The sequence below is a fragment of the Oncorhynchus nerka genome, linkage group LG21 (assembly GCF_034236695.1).
Source record: "Oncorhynchus nerka isolate Pitt River linkage group LG21, Oner_Uvic_2.0, whole genome shotgun sequence".
Classification (NCBI taxonomy): Eukaryota; Metazoa; Chordata; class Actinopteri; order Salmoniformes; family Salmonidae; genus Oncorhynchus; species Oncorhynchus nerka.
The window spans coordinates 5,323,753-5,347,476 of record NC_088416.1 but is presented as its reverse complement, the minus strand read 5'-3'; the positions used below and the strand labels follow the sequence as shown (position 1 = coordinate 5,347,476).

Genomic DNA, 23,724 nt, shown 5'->3' with positions numbered 1-23,724 from the left:
CACATAGACTCTGTACCGGTACCCCCTGTATATAGCCTCCACATTGACTCTGTACCGGTACCCCTGTATATAGCCTCCACATTGACTCTGTACCGGTACCCCCTGTATATAGCCTCCACATTGACTCTGTACCGGTACCCCCTGTATATAGTCTCCACATTGACTCTGTACCGGTACCCCCTGTATATAGCCTCCACATTGACTCTGTACCGGTACCCCCTGTATATAGTCTCCACATTGACTCTGTACCGGTACCCCCTGTATATAGCCTCCACATTGACTCTGTACCGGTACCCCCTGTATATAGCCTCCACATTGACTCTGTACCGGTACCCCCCTGTATATAGTCTCCACATTGACTCTGTACCGGTACCCCTGTATATAGCCTCCACATTGACTCTGTACCGGTACCCCCTGTATATAGTCTCCACATTGACTCTGTACCGGTACCCCTGTATATAGCCTCCACATTGACTCTGTACCGGTACCCCTGTATATAGCCTCCACATTGACTCTGTACCGGTACCCCTGTATATAGCCTCCACATTGACTCTGTACCGGTACCCCCTGTATATAGTCTCCACATTGACTCTGTACCGGTACCCCTGTATATAGCCTCCACATTGACTCTGTACCGGTACCCCCTGTATATAGCCTCCACATTGACTCTGTACTGGTACCCCCTGTATATAGCCTCCACATTGACTCTGTACCGGTACCCCTGTATATAGCCTCCACATTGACTCTGTACCGGTACCCCCTGTATATAACCTCCACATTGACTCTGTACCGGTACCCCTGTATATAGCCTCCACATTGACTCTGTACCGGTACCCCCTGTATATAACCTCCACATTGACTCTGTACCGGTACCCCCTGTATATAGCCTCCACATTGACTCTGTACCGGTACCCCCTGTATATAGCCTCCACATTGACTCTGTACCCGGTAACCCTGTATATAGCCTCCACATTAACTCTGTACGGTACCCCCTGTATATAGCCTCCACATTGACTCTGTACCGGTACCCCCTGTATATAGCCTCCACATTGACTCTGTACCGGTACCCCCTGTATATAGCCTCCACATTGACTCTGTACTGGTACCCCCTGTATATAGCCTCCACATTAACTCTGTACCGGTACCCCCTGTATATAGCCTCCACATTGACTCTGTACTGGTACCCCCTGTATATAGCCTCCACATTGACTCTGTACCGGTACCCCCTGTATATAGCCTCCACATTGACTCTGTACCGGTACCCCCTGTATATAGCCTCCACATTGACTCTGTACCGGTACCCCCTGTATATAGCCTCCACATTGACTCTGTACCGGTAACCCCTGTATATAGCCTCCACATTGACTCTGTACCGGTACCCCCTGTATATAGCCTCCACATTGACTCTGTACTGGTACCCCCTGTATATAGCCTCCACATTGACTCTGTACCGGTACCCCCTGTATATAGCCTCCACATTGACTCTGTACCGGTACCCCCTGTATATAGCCTCCACATTGACTCTGTACCTGTACCCCTGTATATAGCCTCCACATTGTACCGGTACCCCCTGTATATAGCCTCCACATTAACTCTGTACCGGTACCCCCTGTATATAGCCTCCACATTGACTCTGTACCGGTACCCCCTGTATATAGCCTCCACATTAACTCTGTACCGGTACCCCCTGTATATAGCCTCCACATTGACTCTGTCCCGGTACCCCCTGTATATAGCCTCCACATTGACTCTGTACCGGTACCCCCTGTATATAGCCTCCACATTGACTCTGTACCGGTACCCCCTGTATATAGCCTCCACATTGACTCTGTACCGGTACCCCCTGTATATAGCCTCCACATTGACTCTGTACCGGTACCCCCTGTATATAGCCTCCACATTGACTCTGTACCGGTACCCCCTGTATATAGCCTCCACATAGACTCTGTACCGGTACCCCCTGTATATAGCCTCCACATTAACTCTGTACCGGTACCCCCTGTATATAGCCTCCACATTGACTCTGTACTGGTACACCCTGTATATAGCCTCCACATTGACTCTGTACCGGTACCCCCTGTATATAGCCTCCACATTGACTCTGTACCGGTACCCCCTGTATAAAGCCTCCACATTGACTCTGTACCGGTACCCCCTGTATATAGCCTCCACATTGACTCTGTACCGGTACCCCCTGTATAAAGCCTCCACATTGACTCTGTACCGGTACCCCCTGTATATAGCCTCCACATTGACTCTGTACCGGTACCCCCTGTATATAGCCTCCACATTGACTCTGTACCAGTACCCCCTGTATATAGCCTCCACATAGACTCTGTACCGGTACCCCCTGTATATAGCCTCCACATTGACTCTGTACCGGTACCCCCTGTATATAGCCTCCACATTGACTCTGTACCGGTACCCCCTGTATATAGCCTCCACATAGACTCTGTACCGGTACCCCCCTGTATATAGCCTCCACATTGACTCTGTACCGGTACCCCCTGTATATAGCCTCCACATTGACTCTGTACCGGTACCCCTGTATATAGCCTCCACATTGACTCTGTACCGGTACCCCCTGTATATAGCCTCCACATTGACTCTGTACCGGTACCCCCTGTATATAGCCTCCACATTGACTCTGTACCGGTACCCCTGTATATAGCCTCCACATAGACTCTGTACCGGTACCCCCTGTATATAGCCTCCACATTGACTCTGTACCGGTACCCCCTGTATATAGCCTCCACATTGACTCTGTACCGGTACCCCCTGTATATAGCCTCCACATTGACTCTGTACCGGTACCCCCTGTATATAGCCTCCACATTGACTCTGTACCGGTACCCCCTGTATATAGCCTCCACATTGACTCTGTACCGGTACCCCTGTATATAGCCTCCACATTAACTCTGTACCGGTAGCCCCTGTATATAGCCTCCACATTGACTCTGTACCGGTACCCCCTGTATATAGCCTCCACATTGACTCTGTACCGGTAGCCCCTGTATATAGCCTCCACATTAACTCTGTACCGGTACCCCCTGTATATAGCCTCCACATTGACTCTGTACCGGTACCCCTGTATATAGCCTCCACATTAACTCTGTACCGGTAGCCCCTGTATATAGCCTCCACATTGACTCTGTACCGGTACCCCCTGTATATAGCCTCCACATTGACTCTGTACCGGTACCCCCTGTATATAGCCTCCACATAGACTCTGTACGGTACCCCTGTATATAGCCTCCACATTGACTCTGTACCGGTACCCCTGTATATAGCCTCCACATTGACTCTGTACCGGTACCCCCTGTATATAGCCTCCACATTGACTCTGTACCGGTACCCCCTGTATATAGTCTCCACATTGACTCTGTACCGGTACCCCCTGTATATAGCCTCCACATTGACTCTGTACCGGTACCCCCTGTATATAGTCTCCACATTGACTCTGTACCGGTACCCCCTGTATATAGCCTCCACATTGACTCTGTACCGGTACCCCCTGTATATAGCCTCCACATTGACTCTGTACCGGTACCCCCTGTATATAGTCTCCACATTGACTCTGTACCGGTACCCCTGTATATAGCCTCCACATTGACTCTGTACCGGTACCCCCTGTATATAGTCTCCACATTGACTCTGTACCGGTACCCCTGTATATAGCCTCCACATTGACTCTGTACCGGTACCCCTGTATATAGCCTCCACATTGACTCTGTACCGGTACCCCTGTATATAGCCTCCACATTGACTCTGTACCGGTACCCCCTGTATATAGTCTCCACATTGACTCTGTACCGGTACCCCTGTATATAGCCTCCACATTGACTCTGTACCGGTACCCCCTGTATATAGCCTCCACATTGACTCTGTACTGGTACCCCTGTATATAGCCTCCACATTGACTCTGTACCGGTACCCCCTGTATATAGCCTCCACATTGACTCTGTACCGGTACCCCCTGTATATAACCTCCACATTGACTCTGTACCGGTACCCCTGTATATAGCCTCCACATTGACTCTGTACCGGTACCCCCTGTATATAACCTCCACATTGACTCTGTACCGGTACCCCCTGTATATAGCCTCCACATTGACTCTGTACCGGTACCCCCTGTATATAGCCTCCACATTGACTCTGTACCGGTAACCCCTGTATATAGCCTCCACATTAACTCTGTACCGGTACCCCCTGTATATAGCCTCCACATTGACTCTGTACCGGTACCCCCTGTATATAGCCTCCACATTGACTCTGTACCGGTACCCCCTGTATATAGCCTCCACATTGACTCTGTACCGGTACCCCTGTATAAAGCCTCCACATTGACTCTGTACCGGTACCCCCTGTATATAGCCTCCACATTGACTCTGTGCCGGTACCCCCTGTATATAGCCTCCACATTGACTCTGTACCGGTACCCCCTGTATATAGCCTCCACATAGACTCTGTACCGGTACCCCCTGTATATAGCCTCCACATTGACTCTGTACCGGTACCCCCTGTATATAGCCTCCACATTGACTCTGTACCGGTACCCCCTGTATATAGCCTCCACATAGACTCTGTACCGGTGCCCCCCTGTATATAGCCTCCACATTGACTCTGTACCGGTACCCCCTGTATATAGCCTCCACATTGACTCTGTACCGGTACCCCTGTATATAGCCTCCACATTGACTCTGTACCGGTACCCCCTGTATATAGCCTCCACATTGACTCTGTACCGGTACCCCCTGTATATAGCCTCCACATTGACTCTGTACCGGTACCCCCTGTATATAGCCTCCACATAGACTCTGTACCGGTACCCCCTGTATATAGCCTCCACATTGACTCTGTACCGGTACCCCCTGTATATAGCCTCCACATTGACTCTGTACCGGTACCCCCTGTATATAGCCTCCACATTGACTCTGTACCGGTACCCCCTGTATATAGCCTCCACATTGACTCTGTACCGGTACCCCTGTATATAGCCTCCACATTGACTCTGTACCGGTACCCCTGTATATAGCCTCCACATTAACTCTGTACCGGTAGCCCCTGTATATAGCCTCCACATTGACTCTGTACCGGTACCCCCTGTATATAGCCTCCACATTGACTCTGTACCGGTAGCCCCTGTATATAGCCTCCACATTAACTCTGTACCGGTACCCCCTGTATATAGCCTCCACATTGACTCTGTACCGGTACCCCTGTATATAGCCTCCACATTAACTCTGTACCGGTAGCCCCTGTATATAGCCTCCACATTGACTCTGTACCGGTACCCCCTGTATATAGCCTCCACATTGACTCTGTACCGGTACCCCCTGTATATAGCCTCCACATAGACTCTGTACCGGTACCCCTGTATATAGCCTCCACATTGACTCTGTACCGGTACCCCTGTATATAGCCTCCACATTGACTCTGTACCGGTACCCCCTGTATATAGCCTCCACATTGACTCTGTACCGGTACCCCTGTATATAGTCTCCACATTGACTCTGTACCGGTACCCCCTGTATATAGCCTCCACATTGACTCTGTACCGGTACCCCCTGTATATAGTCTCCACATTGACTCTGTACCGGTACCCCCTGTATATAGCCTCCACATTGACTCTGTACCGGTACCCCCTGTATATAGCCTCCACATTGACTCTGTACCGGTACCCCCTGTATATAGTCTCCACATTGACTCTGTACCGGTACCCCTGTATATAGCCTCCACATTGACTCTGTACCGGTACCCCCTGTATATAGTCTCCACATTGACTCTGTACCGGTACCCCTGTATATAGCCTCCACATTGACTCTGTACCGGTACCCCCTGTATATAGCCTCCACATTGACTCTGTACCGGTACCCCTGTATATAGCCTCCACATTGACTCTGTACCGGTACCCCCTGTATATAGTCTCCACATTGACTCTGTACCGGTACCCCTGTATATAGCCTCCACATTGACTCTGTACCGGTACCCCCTGTATATAGCCTCCACATTGACTCTGTACTGGTACCCCCTGTATATAGCCTCCACATTGACTCTGTACCGGTACCCCTGTATATAGCCTCCACATTGACTCTGTACCGGTACCCCCTGTATATAACCTCCACATTGACTCTGTACCGGTACCCCTGTATATAGCCTCCACATTGACTCTGTACCGGTACCCCTGTATATAACCTCCACATTGACTCTGTACCGGTACCCCCTGTATATAGCCTCCACATTGACTCTGTACCGGTACCCCCTGTATATAGCCTCCACATTGACTCTGTACCGGTAACCCCTGTATATAGCCTCCACATTAACTCTGTACCGGTACCCCCTGTATATAGCCTCCACATTGACTCTGTACCGGTACCCCCTGTATATAGCCTCCACATTGACTCTGTACCGGTACCCCCTGTATATAGCCTCCACATTGACTCTGTACTGGTACCCCTGTATATAGCCTCCACATTAACTCTGTACCGGTACCCCCTGTATATAGCCTCCACATTGACTCTGTACTGGTACCCCCTGTATATAGCCTCCACATTGACTCTGTACCGGTACCCCCTGTATATAGCCTCCACATTGACTCTGTACCGGTACCCCCTGTATATAGCCTCCACATTGACTCTGTACCGGTACCCCCTGTATATAGCCTCCACATTGACTCTGTACCGGTAACCCCTGTATATAGCCTCCACATTGACTCTGTACTGGTACCCCCTGTATATAGCCTCCACATTGACTCTGTACCGGTAACCCCTGTATATAGCCTCCACATTAACTCTGTACCGGTACCCCCTGTATATAGCCTCCACATTGACTCTGTACCGGTAACCCCTGTATATAGCCTCCACATTAACTCTGTACCGGTACCCCCTGTATATAGCCTCCACATTGACTCTGTACCGGTAACCCCTGTATATAGCCTCCACATTGACTCTGTACTGGTACCCCCTGTATATAGCCTCCACATTGACTCTGTACTGGTAACCCCTGTATATAGCCTCCACATTGACTCTGTACCGGTAACCCCTGTATATAGCCTCGCTATTGTTATTTACTGCTGCTGTTGAATTATTTGTTTTTCTTATCTCTTACTTTTTTGGGGGGTATTTTTCTTAAAACTGCATTGTTGGTTAAGGTCTTGTAAGTAAGCATTTCACCGTAAGGTCTACTACACCTGTTGTATTCGGTGCATGTGACTAATAACATTTGATTTGATACAAGTTCAATATGTAGCTAGATCTAGAAGGATAATGTTAACTAGCCAAAGTTTGCCATGAATGGAAGTTAGGCTAGCGAGCAAGCATTTTAGCCAGGTAGCCTAGGACAACAAAAAGGAAAATAATGTACTGTATGACAGAATGATAGAACGTTTCGTCAACGTCAAAGAGAGGAGGATGGCATTGGCTTTTCTCTACAAGTAGGGTGAGTCAACATGTTTCTCTACTTACCCACACACACACACAGAAAAATCAGAACCATGGACAGCCACATCATATTTAGCTTACATTGGTTGGACTAAATTGTTTTTGGTATCTTTGAGTTGTCACTGTATTAGACTAAGCAGAGGTGATTTGATAATGTTGAAATGTTGAAGTTGAAATGGTGCCAGAATAGTGGAGGCAGCTCCTGCTTTCTTTGTGACTTGCGGTGACTCTCCGTGGTGCTACATAAATAGTTGTTTAGTGGACCCGAAAATGTCAGAAACATTAACTAGCTTACATGTAACTGTCTGTTACTGTACATGCTATATAGGTTGTATTATGACTTTTTTTGTGGATGAGTCGACAGGGGCTTGGCTTCCCCAGTGATTTTACCCACGCATGTTACACGGAGTGGAACAGGGGAACCCAAGAGCAGACTCAGATGAGGAGACTGGGATGAAGTAACCAAGGTATTTATTGAAACACAGGGGGAAGATGGAGTGCAGGTCAGGGGAAGCTCGGGCGGGTTGCAGGAAACCAGGTGCTGAGGCTGAGGCTGGAGTGAAAGGGGTTGGGACAGGGTAAGCAGGTCCGGAGGGGAATCCAGGACAGAGTAGCAGGATGACGAGACGTGGGACTGGAGACAGGGACCAGAGTCAGAGCGGGTGGAAATGTAGCGGAGAGGAAACCAGCATCAGGCCAGGAAAACTGGCACAACAGGATAACATGATCTAACAGTACCAAACAGCTAGAAGCGTAGACTGACTGATTAGAGATTATGATCTGGCAGCGTGGAAGTGGCAGGCCGAGTATTTGTAGAGGTCTTGATTATGGAACAGGTTGCAGCTGTTGGGGATCTGCTCTGACTCCAGCACACCTGTCTCCACCCACACAATCACACAGAGGGAGGGAGAGAGTACTGGGGGAGTGGCGGCAGGTTAAGGAGACACAGGATGAGCAGTAGAGGGCGTGGCAGGAGCAGATGTAACAATGCACCGCTGGTGCTAGTTAGAATACACCTCTTCTCTTCCTTTCAGCTCCCTCAAAGGATGTTATATCTGATTCTGCACATCAAGCCCAGTCTAGCCTTCCATCCCTGGGGCTAGCCTATGTGTGAGGAGGAGAAAAGGATATCTCTCTCTCGCTCTCCCCCACCCTTCTCTCTCGGCTTTATTTTCAATTGACTTTCAGACATTTACATTTACATTTAAGTCATTTAGCAGACGCTCTTATCCAGAGCGACTTACAGACAAAACACACATCTTGTATGTATTTGCCATGGTAAAGAGTATCAAAGTAGACAGTCTCATCCCTCAGGAGGAAGAAGGAGACTATCAGATTCTCTGTTCAGTCAGTGGTGGTGGTGTGAGGTTTCTCAATCCCCAGTCCAGCTGGTGTCTCAGTTAGTCAGGCTCAACACAGAGCAGCTCAACAGCGGGGGAGAGTTAGTTAGCAGAGCCGCTAGGGAACCAAGACACCAGCAGACGAGACTCAGAAGTGACTCGGAGGAAGAGAAGGCAGACTGACCGAACTGTTGAACCTCTGACTTCCTTTAGCTCAGCAGGCTAACACAGTCTTTTGGCACACAGGACACTCATCAGCATACCTCAATACGCCTTCAACAAGGAATTACTGGTCTTTCTGACAGGTCTAGGATCAGTAAATAAAGTTAAATCCATGTATAATCTGTTTTTTTCTGTGACTTGAAAGTGTAAATCTGCGAAACAAATAGGCAGTTGTGGAGAATGGATGCAGTTGAACGTTTGATCAAGAAATACTGATCTAGGATGAGATGGTAAATAAATGTAGAATTCTCTTTTGTGCGACAAGTAGGCATAAATCTGTGAAAGCAAGAGGGAGTTGGGGCGGTGGACGCAGTGGAATGTTTGATGTCATGGCAGAGTGTTTAGCTCGATTGAAATTCTGCACCGGGTCTGAAGCTGAAATGCTTTGAACTGGCTCCATCTCACACTAGTTATTGGGACTGAGGGAAAACAAAGCTTGATGTTAACAGCTTGGGGCAGACAGATAAATGAGTGAGATATAGCGGCTGAGATGTGACAAAGCTTATAAAGGTTATCTATGATCACATGATGTAACAGCAGGTTAGATGGAATAGAGTTAAAGGATGGTAAACTACCAGTAGCAATTACACTCTGGTTACCAAAGTAGTATAAAGCCAAGTAAATGTTATAAAGCAACTTAAAGAAATGGCCTGGCAAGGTGTGCCCTGCATAAATTCAAGAAATGCACATTGACATAAACATTAGTATTTATTATAATGTCATTCTGTTAGGTATTTCCTTGTTGATGTCTGGCCGCCGTTGTAAAACTCGATAAGTAGCTGTTCATACTTAGACTTATTTTTCTTGGTGATTTATATTCCGCTCAAAGGGGGTGAGGGAGGTAGGACACTCATAGGCAGACTCACTCGTGCGCAAACCTTCTCTTTCTCTCGCTCAGTGTCTCTCTCATTTACTCACTAACTCACTCACTGTGTGAGCCAGTCTGCACCAGAGCACTCGGACAGTCAACTCTTTTCTCAAATGGTTCCCCAGAGTCTCCATGGGTTCAGACCGTCAACAGTAATTACAAGGAACACAGTTCTTCTACCTCTGCTTCTCAAACGCTGGGAAATTGGTAAAAGGTCTTTGTACTTTTTACCTTCAACATTTCTCATAACAATGACTGAGGAAGAAGCTTCCAACCAAAGCGTGGATTATGTGACTTAATGAATTGTTTTCATCAGAGCTAGATTTTTTTAAAGAAGCATATCTCTCTGTTTTTCAGTTTTTGCTGTGTACAGTTGAAGTCGGAAGTTTACATACACTTAGGAAAAACTCGTTTTTCAACCACTCCACACATTTCTTATTAACAAACTATAGTTTTGGCAAGTCGGTTAGGACACTTTGTGCATGACACAAGTAATTTTTCCAACAATTGTTTACAGACAGATTATCATCACAATTCCAATGGGTCAGAAGTTTATACACTAAGTTGACTGTACCTTTAAATAGCTTGGAAAATTCCAGAACATTATGTCATGGCTTTAGAAGCTTCTGATAGGCTAATTTACATAATTTGAGTCAATTGGAGGTGTACCTATGGATGTATTTCAAGGCCTACCTTCAAACTCAGTGCCTCTTTGCTTGACATCATGGGAAAATCAAATGAAATCAGCCAAATTGTAGACCTCCACAGGTCTGGTTCATCCTTGGGAGCAATTTCCAAAGCCTGGAGGTACCACGTTTATTTACATTTACATTTACATTTAAGTCATTTAGCAGACGCTCTTATCCAGAGCGACTTACAAATTGGTGCGTTCACCTTAAGACATCCAGTGGAACAGCCACTTTACAATAGTGCATCTAAATATTTTAAGGGGGGTGAGAAGGATTACTTTATCCTATCCTAGGTATTCCTGAAAGAGGTGGGGTTTCAGGTGTCTCCGGAAGGTGGTGATTGACTCCGCTGTCCTGGCGTCGTGAGGGAGTTTGTTCCACCATTGAGGGGCCAGAGCAGCGAACAGTTTTGACTGGGCTGCGCGGGAACTGTACTTCCTCAGTGGTAGGGAGGCGAGCAGGCCAGAGGTGGATGAACGCAGTGCCCTTGTTTGGGTGTAGGGCCTGATCAGAGCCTGGAGGTACTGAGGTGCCGTTCCCCTCACAGCTCCGTAGGCAAGCACCATGGTCTTGTAGCGGATGCGAGCTTCAACTGGAAGCCAGTGGAGAGAGCGGAGGAGCGGGGTGACGTGAGAAGACGTTTATCTGTACAAACAATAGTACGCAAGTATACACACCATAGGATCAAGCAGCCATCATACCGCTCAGGAAGGAGATGCGTTCTGGCTCCTAGAGATGAACGTACTTTGGTGTGAAAAGTGCAAATCAATCCCAGAACAACAGCAAAGTTCCTTATGAAGATGCTGGAGGAAACAGGTACAAAAGTATCTATATCCACAGTAAAATGAGACCTATATCGACATAACCGGAAAGACTACTCAGCAAGGAAGAAGCCACATCTCCAAAACCCACTTCACAAAATAGATGGCTTTATGAGTAGGGAAAAGTATGTGGATATATTGAAGCAACATCTCAAGACATCAGTCAGGAAGTTAAAACTTGGTCGCAAATGGGTCTTCCAAATGGACAATGACCTCAAGCATACTTCCAAAGTTGTGGGAAAATGGCTTAAGGACAACAAAGTCAAGGTATTGGAGTGGCCATCACAAAGCCCTGATCTCAATCCTATATAAAATGTGTGGGCAGAACTGAAAAAGCGTGTGCAAGCAAGGAGGCCTACAAACCTGACTCAGTTACACCAGCTCTGTCAGGGGGAATGGGCCAAAATTCACCCAACTTATTGTGGGAAGCTTGTGGAAGGCTACCTGAAACGTTTGATCCAAGTTAAACGATTTGAAGGCAATGCTACCAAATACTAATTGAGTGTATGTAAACTTCTGACCCACTGGGAATGTGATGAAAGAAATCAAATCTGAAATAATCATTCTCTCTACTATTATTCTGACATTTCACATTCTTAAAAAACAGTGGTGAGCCTAACTGACCTAAAACAGGGATTTTTTCCTAGGATTAAATGTCAGGAATTGTGAAAAACTGAGTTTAAATGTATTTGGCTAAAGTGTATTTAAACTTCCGACTTCAACTGTATGTATTTGATTAATCCTGGAACAAACACTAATTTAATTCCTTAGCCTGCATTGAACCAGACAAAATCAATGTTTCGCTTGGCAGCATAAAAAGAAGATGATCTTGTCCCAAGCTACCTTATCCATGATGCTACAGTAGGACATGTGTGATACAGCCATATTCATGCATATGCGAGCTTTATCTTGTCACAATGTTACTTTGCTGTGCCAATCCAACTGTGTGTGTGCGTGTGCATGTGCGACTGTGTGTGTGTGTGTGTGTGTGTGTGAGCATGTTTGCACGTGAGCACACGTTTGCCTACCTATTCTACCATATCCATATCATTCCAAAATGTAGAACTGGAAAGGAGTTTAATAGAAAAAACAGAACGTTTGTCTGTCCTTCTCTCTGATCAGAAGAGGACATCGTCTCCATGGCAGACTCCACCATCACCATAGATGACATTGAGGGAGAGCTGTTCAAGATTGACCGGATTCGAGATGTGCTGGTCAGAAGAGAGTCAGAACTCAGATACATGTGAGTATGTTGTATGTCTGTTATCTCTAATCTGGATATCTCTAATCTAGATATCTCTACTGTGTTGTCATGTATTATTCTGAATAGCAGGGTGGTGTGCTTGTGTGTGTGTGTGTGTGTGTGTAACAATACAGTTCAAGTGTGGTGAATCCTGTTCAATCTAGTGTTGGTTCTCTAAAGCTTGGGATGCCACACAGGAGGGAGAGTGGAAAGAGAGGAAGGAATGAAGGAGGGGGAGAGAGAGGTAGGGCTGTTACGGTGACTTTAGTACCGCCACAGTGGCGGTCACGAGTCATGAAGGCCATCATATTCCATGTGACCGGTTAGTCACGGTAATTAGGCTTCTCCAAGCTCTGATGCTGCTGATGGTCATTAGTAGCCAATCAACCTTCTAACTGCGTGGTACTCAGCCCTCTATTGTCCCTCAAATCACTCTGACATCAACGCAAATGTAACCAAAAATCTAATCAAACACTTCATGAGAGCCCATGAGCTCATTTACCACCACATTTTTATAGGCTATGCAATTGTACGAGAAAAAAGAGTGATGGCCTCTACTAAAAAGAGGAGATTCCCCTTTAGCTTTCTATAGACTAGACCTACTATATTCATTTCTCAACTTTCCTAATATTAAGCACATTGTTTATCTTTACAACAGGAGTATAGGCTGCCTGCCTGGCTGGAAATGAACCACAGGAAAAGCAGGAAAAGCATCCTCCATTCACTCTTTAAGTGCACAGACATGTATTTTTTCCCCACTGCCCCTGTTTCGAGACAGGTGCATGATAATGGTCCATTCTTAATCAAAACAAATGTCATACATATATTATTTACTATATGTAAAGACAAGATTAAATCAAGAATAGTCTGATGGGTGACAATATTAGCCTATCACTTGTGAATGATGCCCAGCATAAGAAACAGAATAGTTGCATGTGTGCACACCCTCAAATCAGTTGTATTCTTCATACTATAAAATAATATAAAATATAATGCCACGGAATTCTAAGCAAATCTTGTCTGCTAAATTAACTAGTTTAGCCTACAGCCATTTGGCAAAGCCACATCAGGACATAACATAAGGACAACTCAGAGTATGCTATTCTGTTCTTCTGAACTAGACTACATTATCTTCATATCATGCTTCTTTAGACCTGTCTAAAATAAATAATGGATTTATTGTGAAGGTGTAGGCTATATTACATGTATTTATTTTACTTTTTAAAATATAGATGTTCCAAAGGTCTGCATCAGTGGCTTGTAGGCTATGTGTGGAAGTCAGAAGATGAGAAATGTGTTTATGTTAATTAATGGTCAATTACAGTGAGACCGGCAGTTATTTGGATTGGCTCTACATAATACTGTACGCTTTCATGAACTTGTTCTGGACTTGGGGACTGTGAAAAGGCCACTGGTGGCATGTCTGGTGGGGGTAAGTGTGTGTCTCAGAGCTGTGTGTAAGTTTACTATGCAAACCATTAGGACATTTCAACACATTAATGTTTCTTATAAAAATAGGAAATTATGCAGTCAGTCTCTCATCATCTTTACAACCATTGAATCTACATGTTTTGACAATGACATTTTGTTGTTCTTTCAACAGCCACACCATTCAATACCATATTCAGAAGAGGTCTAGAGCTTAGGGAATGATTTGTACCAAATACAATGCTCTTAGTTTTAGAGATGTTCAGGACCATTTTATTACTGGCTACCCATTCCAAAATTGACTGCAACTCCTTGTTAAGGGTTTTAGAGACTTCATTAGCTGTGGTTTCTGACACGTATATGATTGAGTCACCAGCATACATGGACACACAAGCTTTGTTTAATGCCAGTGGCAGGTCATTGGTAAAAATAGAAAATAGTAAAGGGCCTAGAGAGCTACCCTGCGGTACACCACACCCTACATGTTTGATATTAGAGAGGCTACTATTAAAGAAAATGGGTCTTCCAAATGGACAATGACCCCAAGCATTCTTCCAAAGTTGTGGCAAAATGACTTAAGGACAACAAATGCAAGGTATTGGAGTGGCCATCACAAAGCCCTGACCTCAATCCTATAGAAAATTTGTGGGCAGAACTGAAAAAGCGTGTGCGAGCAAGGAGGCCTACAAACCTGACTCAGTTACACCAGCTCTGTCAGGAGGAATGAGCTAAAATTCACCCAACTTATTGTGGGAAGCCCGTGGAAGCCTACCCAAAAAGTTTTACCTAAATTAAACAATTTAAAGGCAATGCTACCAAATACTAATTGAGTGTATGTAAACTTCTGAGCCACTGGGAATGTGATGAAAGAAATAAAAGCTGAAATAAATCACTCTCTACTATTATTCTGACATTTCACATTCTTAAAATGAAGTGGTGATCCTAACTGACCTAAGACAGGGAATAGGATTAAATGTCAGGAATTGTGAAAAACTGAGTTTAAATATATTTGGCTAAGGTGTATGTAATCTTCCGACTTCAACTGTATGTCACTTAATCAGATCTAAGTTCAAATACTACAGCGGCAAGACAAAGTATGTGAACCCTTTGGAATTACCTGCATTTCTACGTAAATTTGTCAAAAAATAAATCTGATCTTCCACAACAATACACAAAAACAGTCTGCTTAAACTAATAACACACAAATTATTTTATTTTTCTTGTCTTTATTGAGTACATCATTTAAACATTCACAGTGTAGGTTTGAAAAAGTATGTGAATCCCTAGGAGTGGCCGTCCTGCAAAGACGACTGCAAGAGCACAATGCAGAATACTCAATGAGGTTAAGAATAATCCTTGAGTGTCAGCTAAAGGCTTACAGAAATCACTGGAACATGCTAACATCTCTGTTGACGAGTCTACGATACGTAAAACACTAAACAAGAATGGTGTTCATGGGAGGATACCACAGAAGAAGCCACAGCTGTCCAAAAATACATTGCTACATGTCTGAAGTTCGCAAAAGAGCTTGTGGATGTTCCACAACGCTACTGGCAAAATATTCTGTGGACAGATTAAACTAAAGTTGAGTTGTTTGGAAGGAACACACAACACTATGTGTGGAGAAAAAAAGGCACAGCACACCAAAATCAAAACCTCATCCCAACTGTAAAATATGGTGCCGGGAGCATCATGGTTTGGGGCTGCTTTGCTGCGTCAGGGCTTGGACAGCTTGCTATTATCAATGGAAAAATGAATTCCCATGTTTATCACGGTGTTTTCCAGGAGAATGTAAGGCTATCTGTCCTCCAATTGAAGCTCAACAGAAGTTAAATGTAAATGTAAGTTGGGTGATGCAACAGGACAACAACCCAAAACACAAAAGTAAATCAACAACAGAATGGCTTCAACAGAAGAAAATACGACTTCTGGTGTGGCCCAGTCAGAGTCCTGACCTCAACCTGATTGCGATGCTGTGGCATGACCAAGAATATTGCTGAATTGAAACAGTTTTGTAAAGAGGAATGGTTCCTCCTGCCTGTTGTGCAGGTATGATACTCAACTACAGAAAACATTTAGTCCAAAGGAGGGTCAACCAGTTATTAAATCCGAGGGTTCACATACTTTTTCCACCCTGCACTGTGAATGTTTACACGGTGTGTTCAATAAAGACATGAAAACATATAATTGTTTGTGTTATTAGTTTAAGCAGTCTGTGTTTGTATATTGTTGTCATCTAGATGAAGATCAGATCAAATTGTATGACCAATTTATATATATATATATATAAAACAACACCTCCCCCATAAGCATTCCTGTCTCTTCTATAGATGTTATATCCTTGTATTGCTACAGCTGTATCATCAAAATAATGATCTAAGTGAGTTTCAGAAATGGCTAATATATGAATGTTATCTGATAGCAAATTATTGATTTCATTAACCTTATTTCTAAGGCTACCTTTATTAATATGGGCTATTTTCAGCCCTTTCCTGGGTAGCTTCTCAGAGATAGACATAATATGGAAAATAACAAACAAAGCAAGAGAACCAAAAATAAAACATTCAGCAGTCCATTAATCAGTTGGGAGTGTGACAGTATGTGTGTGCTGCAGGGTTGAAACTACGAACCCATAGGCTTGGCTCTCTTATCCCTTCCAGGCTTTTGGGTCAGGGTTAAACTCAACACAGGGACACATATGTGTATGTCTGTGTGTGCGTGAATGCATGTTAGAAGAGACAAGGTGATCCAATAGAGAAGAATGGAAGGAGAGGAATCCAGGAATGTCTATACACAGGCATGTTTATACTGCAATTATACTGGTGCTACACCATAATCATAACCCAATAGAATGCACTACAGTGACATCGTCTTCCTTACTGTGACACAAAGACAGGGAATGAGCTGTGATTCATTTGATACACAGTAATCTAATTAGACTAGGCCTTAATGAGTATATAAAGTGTAAGTAGTTAGTATAATAATCCCTGTATGTTGCCAATTCGGGAACATGAGTAAATCATGACTCGATCAAATCAAGTTTATAGAAAACCCACCACTCATAACAATAATAACAAAGAATAGAAGCAAAGTTGCTTCAACGATTTAATTATAATAGAATAGAAGGGAATATAATCTGTTTAAATAGAACAGTGGGGTTCCTCTCAGGTCATACATCGTCTGTATTCTACACCTTGCCCACCGCAGGTCCCTATTCATCCCGTCTGACAGGTAGATGAGGTGAGGCTCTCAGTTAGCTGACAGTGATGGATGTCTAGGCTCAGCTACCCAACTGTAATGCTGTGAAACTGGGTTACCGGAGGGCTACAGTTGTCCTACAGACAGGGGGAACCATAAGAACAGTACTCTGCCATTCTCTTTGTCTTAGATAAAGAATAGAGTAGCATGGGTTCAAGCTATAAACTGTACAAGTCAAGATTCAGCTTCATCTAGGCAACCTGTAAACCGACAATGAACTGTTTACTGCATGTAATATAACAATAAATAATATATGCCGTTTAGCAGATGCTTTTATCCAAAGCAACTTACAACAGTGAGTGAGTGCATAAACCTTAGGGCATTGTCCCTCTCAGCTGGAGTGAAAAACAACTTTCCCTATAATCTTCCCTATTGATAATGTTACTAAACTGACCTTCTCCCTCAGTAGCTAGTGATGTCACGAGGCTGGGAACTCGGAAATGTCTGACTTCAGATTTCAGTGGTTCAAGACAACCAGGAACTTTGAAAAAACAAGATCCGACTTGGATCCAACTTTCCGACCTGAAGATCACGGACGCCATGATTTGAGCTTGTTTTTTTTCATCTTTCCCAGTTGTCTTAAAAGCACCGTTACTCAGTAGCTAGTGCTGTCCATTCATAATGACGTCACTAGGCTGACCCCTCACTCAGTAGCTAGTGCTGTCCCTTCTTAATGATGTCACCTGGCTGACCCCTCACTCAGTAGCCATGTCCACAACATTCTAATTATACCGCTGCCACTTAGCCCTGAATTAACAATGATGTAGCATACTAATGATGACACTGTAGCTGACCCCCTCACTCAGCAGTGATGTTCTGCTCTATCTACACTACAGTGTGAATAATGTTCTGCTCTACAGTACGTCACTACACTGACCTATGAGTCATCACTTCCTCAGAAGGGAAATGTGTCATGTGGCAGGAGACCAGAACTCACTATGGTCTGATGTCTCATCCTCCTAGTCATGGATGATGTACCCTGTCTGTCTGACACCACTCTCCAGCCTCTAGAGCAGGGATGGGCAATTCCAGTCCTCGAAGGCCTGATTGGGGTCACAGTTTTGCCCCAGCCCCAGTTAACACACCTGATTCCAATAATCACCTAATCATGATCTTCAGTTTAGAATGCAGTTTGATTAATCAGCTGTATTTGCTAGGGATGGAGAAATCATGTGACACCAATCAGGCCCACAAGGACTGGAGTTGCCCAACCCTGCTCTAGAGGAATGTTAGTATTTTGACCAGTGGTTGACCACCACTTACTGACAACGTGTGGCATGTAAGGAAATGACTGTGTGTCTGTGTTTATATTCAGTCTGCTTCGGCCTTTACCCAGGCTGCTTTGAGTTAACCTCCCGGATAGGGGTCAGAGGTCAGCCTGATATATCCTCGGTGATTGGCACTTTGAGACCCGTGGTTTCCATGGTGATTGGCACGTTGAGATCCATGTTTACCATGGTTTCACACTTCTGGGATTTCCCCCCATCCTGTGTGTTTCAGCGTTGGGATGATGTCATCATTGGCCTGTGAAGGAGTTTTAGATCAGTGATTGACAGATTGCACTGTGATCTGAAAACAAGGCTTCAGCATCAGCACTTCCATCATATATTGGGACCTAATGACTGGAACATGGTGTATAAACTAGGATCTTATTTTCCAATGATTGCACGTTGGCCAATAGAACAGATGGCAGTGGGGGTTTACTCGCTCACCTACGAATTCCCAGAAGGCAGCCCGACCTCCGCCCCCTTTTTCTCCGTATTTTCTTTCTTCTCAGTCTTTTCTTCACACAAATGACAGGTTTGGGCCTGTTCCCGAGAAAAAGGTAAATCCTTTGGGCTATGTACAGGTGCAGTGATCTGTGAGCTGCTCGGACAGCTGGTGCTTAAAGCTAGTGAGGGAAATATGAGTCTAGCTTCAGTGATTTTTGCAGTTAGTTCCAGTCATTGGCAGCAGAGAACTGGAAGGAAAGGCGGCCAAAGGAAGAATTGGCTTTGGGGGTGACCAGTGAAATATACCTGCTGGAGGGCGTGCTGCTATGATGACCAACTCTATCAGAGAAGTAGTTGGTGAACCAGGCGAGGCAATCATTTGAGAAACCAAGGCTGTTGAGTCGGCCGATAAGAATGCAGTGATTGACAGAGTCGAAAGCCTTGGCCAGGTCGATGAATACGGCTGCACAGTAATGTCTCTTATCTATGGCGGTTATGATATCGTTTAGGACCTTGAGCATGGCTGAGGTGCACCCATGACCAGCTCTGAAACCAGATTTCATAGCGGAGAAGGTACGGTGGGATTCGAAATGGTCGGTAATCTGTTTGTTAACTTGGCTTTCGAAGACCTTAGAAAGGCAGGGTAGGATAGATATAGGTCTGTAGCAGTTTGGGTCTAGAGTGTCACCCCCTTTGAAGAGGGGGATGACCACGGCAGCTTTCCAATCTTTGGGAATCTCAGACGATACAAAAGAGAGGTTGAACAGGCTAGTAATAGGGGTTGCAACAATTTCGGCAAATTTTAGAAAGATAGGGTCCAGATTGTCTAGCCCGGCTGATTTGTAGGGGTCCAGATTTTGCAGCTCTTTCAGAACATAACTATGTGGATTTGGGCGAAGGATAAATGGGGGAGGCTTTGGCGAGTTGCTGTGGGGGGTGGATGGCTGTTGTTCAGGGTAGGGGTAACCAGGTGGAAAGCATGGCCAGACATAGAAAAATGCTTATTTAAATTCTCAATCATAGTAGATTTAACGGTGGTGACAGTATTTCCAAGCCTCATTGCAGTGGGCAGCTGGGAGGAAGTGCTCCTATTCTCCATGGACTTTACAGTGTCCCAGAACTGTTTTGAGTTTGTGCAACAGGATGCAAATTTCTGCTTGAAAAAACTAGCCTTAGCTTAGCTATAAATTATTAAAATAGCACAGTTCGTTAGGAGCACTTAAAATATCAGCCATCCTCTCCGGCATCATTCTACGGGTGTGCAAGTAAGTGCATGTGTAAACACTGATACCCTGTTAACAGCCAGTTCACTGAATATCTGGTGGTTTCCTCTTTTCTGTCTTCCTCCCTGCAGCGGCACTACGTATTTGTCCTCTTCTGACGAGGACCTGGATGTTTGTCTAACCCAGCCTTTTTTAAAGGGCCCACCACTAATGGTGGGTCACGACGTGTCAGAGTAAATGTATAATTATTTCATTCATTACTGGAACTGATTTTGCCAAATGCAACTGCACTCTCTGTTCAGTGCGCTCTCTGCTTAGCAGCTGTGTCTCTGCTCAATTTGCCAGCTGCGCGAGTGGGAGGGAGATGCCTTTGTGCTTTGCTGTTTACGAGATCTTTTTTTTCTGCAGTTTTATTGAAGATCACTTCGCGACCCACACGCTGCAGGGCTGTGGTTCAGCAGGAGATGATGCGCTGTCAGCCACTGCCTTGTCATTCTCACTCGCTTGGTTTCATACAAACTTTGAGAAATAACCAGAAGCGCCCACAATGTGTTTTGTGCAGGGAAGTGCTTAGTAATGAGTCGCTCAAAACGAACAAATTAAAATGACACGTCCTGACAAAACATCCACAGCATGACGGTAAACCCAGGGAGTTATTTCAGAACACCTACAAAGTGGTTATGAACAACATCAATTGCCCAACGTTTAATTATTGCCTTAGCAAGTTTATCCGGACTTAAATTATCATCAAAGGGCATCCGTGCAGACACTCCACGTTTGTTGAAGTCAGTTCAATTGACGCAACCTCCCGTTTGGCAGCAAAGGCTTCTAAAATGATAAATAGGAACATAATTACAACAACTAAGGAGATGGGGGATCTGACTGAAGAAACAGTATTTCACTGAACAGACTTCTCTCGTGGATAAGAGGACTCTATCCTCTGTCTTTGGAATCACAATCTAATTTTGTGGTTAAAATGTATCTGCAGAAACATCTGTCTCATATGAGCTCTGGTTTAAGGATCAGGAGAATGATGGGAATAAGGTGCAAGGTGTTAAGATAAGTAGGTGTACACGGGTGTGGGTGGGTTCATACTTCACCTTTCTTCAGGGTATTGAATACTACGAAGCTCCATTTACAATCGCTGACAGGGTATAACGTTACTGCTCCACTTTTTTTTGTCGGGGCACAATGCTTCAGAAAACAGTGCTTCGACAGTGGAAAAGTAAGTCAGCTAGCATTGACCGAGGTAAAACCAGTTTCAGGTTGGATATTCGCCTGTAGTTTTCCTTAGGTCCACCAAAAGCAGTTAAGGACCGTCAACAAAGTGACAAATCAAAATGTTCACATTTCAATAGCTCTTTAACCATTACTCCTAACACTTTCAAAACTGGTTGTAGTTAACCTGATGGCATAGACACACATTGCACATCCTTTAGTTTGTCAATTTTCAGCTCCTTGGTCATGTGACCTGGTGACTTCAAACCAGGTTCAGAATGTCCACTCCGTGGGCCTACACATTGCACACCCTTTAGTTTGTCAATTTTCATTTCATATGGTTTTACATTCATTTTTCAAAAATTTGAATTTCAAAAGCTCTTTGGTCATGTGACCTGGTGACTTCAAACAAGGTTCAGAATGTCCACTGACTACCCTTCTATATTGCACACCCTTTAGTTTGTCCATTTTCATCTCACATGGTTTTACCTGCATTTTTAAACATTTTAATAGCTCCTTGGTCATGTGACCTAGTGACTTCAAATAAGATTCAGAATGTCCACTCCGTGGCCCTACACATTGTACACCCTTCAAAAAGAACCCAAACCGTCTGGGCGCGTGTGCCATCGTACCCTATCGTGCATACATTTATTTTGCCCCCCCACACCAAACGCGATCATGACATGCAGGTTAAAATATCAAAACAAACTCTGAACCAATGACATTAATTTGGGGACAGGTCGAAAATCATTAAACGTGTATGGCAATTTGGCTAGTTAGCTTGCACTTGCTAGCTAACGTTCATTTGTCCGATTTAGCTAGCTTGCTGTTGCTAGCTAATTTGTCCTGGGATATAAACATTAAGTTGTTATTTTACCTGAAATGCACAAGAACCTATACTCCAGCAATTAATCCACACATAAAACGGCCAACCGAATCGTTTCTAGTCATCTCTCCCCTTCCAGGCTTTTTCATCGTTTAACTTACATGGTGATCACATCTAAACTTTCATTGTAGTACCACGACTACCGGCAAAACAGTTCGTCTTTCAGTCACCCACGTGGGTATAACCATTGAGGAGATGGCACGTGGGTACCTGCTTCTATAAACCAATGAGGAGATGATGGGAGAGGCAGGACTTTCACCGTGATCTGCGTCAGAAATAGGAATGAGTTCTATTTTAGCCCTTGGCGTCGCAGACGCTCGTTGGCGCACGCGAGCAGTGTGGGTGCAATAATTTAATAACATGGATTTCGACATTTATTTTGCGACGCTCGCGCTCGCGCACGTGACGTGTCCAGTCTGGTCAGCATGTCAGTTTGTCTATTTTCATCTCACATGATTTTACAATATTTTTTCTTAATGTAACATTTCAATAGCTCCTTGGTCATGTGACCGAATGTCCGCTGACTACCCTTCTATATTGCACACTCTTGTTTGTGTACTGTAAAATCACGCGGTGTAACGTACATTTTTCATAGTTTCAAAGTTGCAATAGCTCATTGGTCATGTCAATTACACACCTACGAAGCATGCAGTGGATATACACCCATATTGCATAACCTCTTGTCATGTATCTTCTATATTGTACATTAATATTAGTTTGACAATTAAGGGGGTTCAGTCCAGTGTTGTGTTTATTATTTTCTTTAGTATTTATCTACAATAAATTGGTAGTTCAAAGTACTTATTTTCCATGTTTTTTATTTTTCCACAGTATTTAACAGTGGTACACAATAGGAGAGAGACAGATAATATCTCCTTTCGTCGTTAATATCAACCATAAAGGAAAAGGGCAAAGTATGAGAGTCATGCTATTAATTGTCCAAAGCAGGGATGGAGAGTGAGCTTGTGAGGTAGGCTGCAGTGGGTTTACTGGTCAATACATATACTGAACATGTAACCACAGTAATGGTGGCCAGTAAGTCAATGAATAAAAATTTAATATTGACAAATTAAACAGACCTGTAGACCTTTCATCTTTTCCAACATGTCAACAGACATTTAACTTCAATTAAGTATGAAACATTTCACAGTTTTAACTTTCTCTTTATCCCTGGTTGAGGTACATTTCAGAGCCTCTTCAGTGTGGATGGGGTATAGCATACATTTTCAACAACAGACTGCACTTCCAGTTTGTGTTCTTTACTCTGTTGAACTCTTTTGTCTTCATTCCGAGGCACAGCACATGGAACCACCGTTGGCAGGCAATACAGTCAATCAAAACAAAACAAAGCGTAACACGTTAAAAATAATATCAAAT

General features: G+C 44.4%; 1 protein-coding gene across 1 annotated transcript in view; it reads left to right on the top strand.

Moving 5' to 3' along the window:
* LOC115104403 (bMERB domain-containing protein 1-like) overlaps nt 1-23,724 on the top strand; it is a 46,972-nt gene that overhangs the window by 13,654 nt on the left and 9,594 nt on the right. Inside the window, exon 2 of the mRNA XM_065006219.1 lies at nt 12,502-12,622. Within this exon, the coding sequence (XP_064862291.1) occupies nt 12,502-12,622 (121 nt within the window). The remainder of the gene's footprint in view (nt 1-12,501; nt 12,623-23,724) is intronic.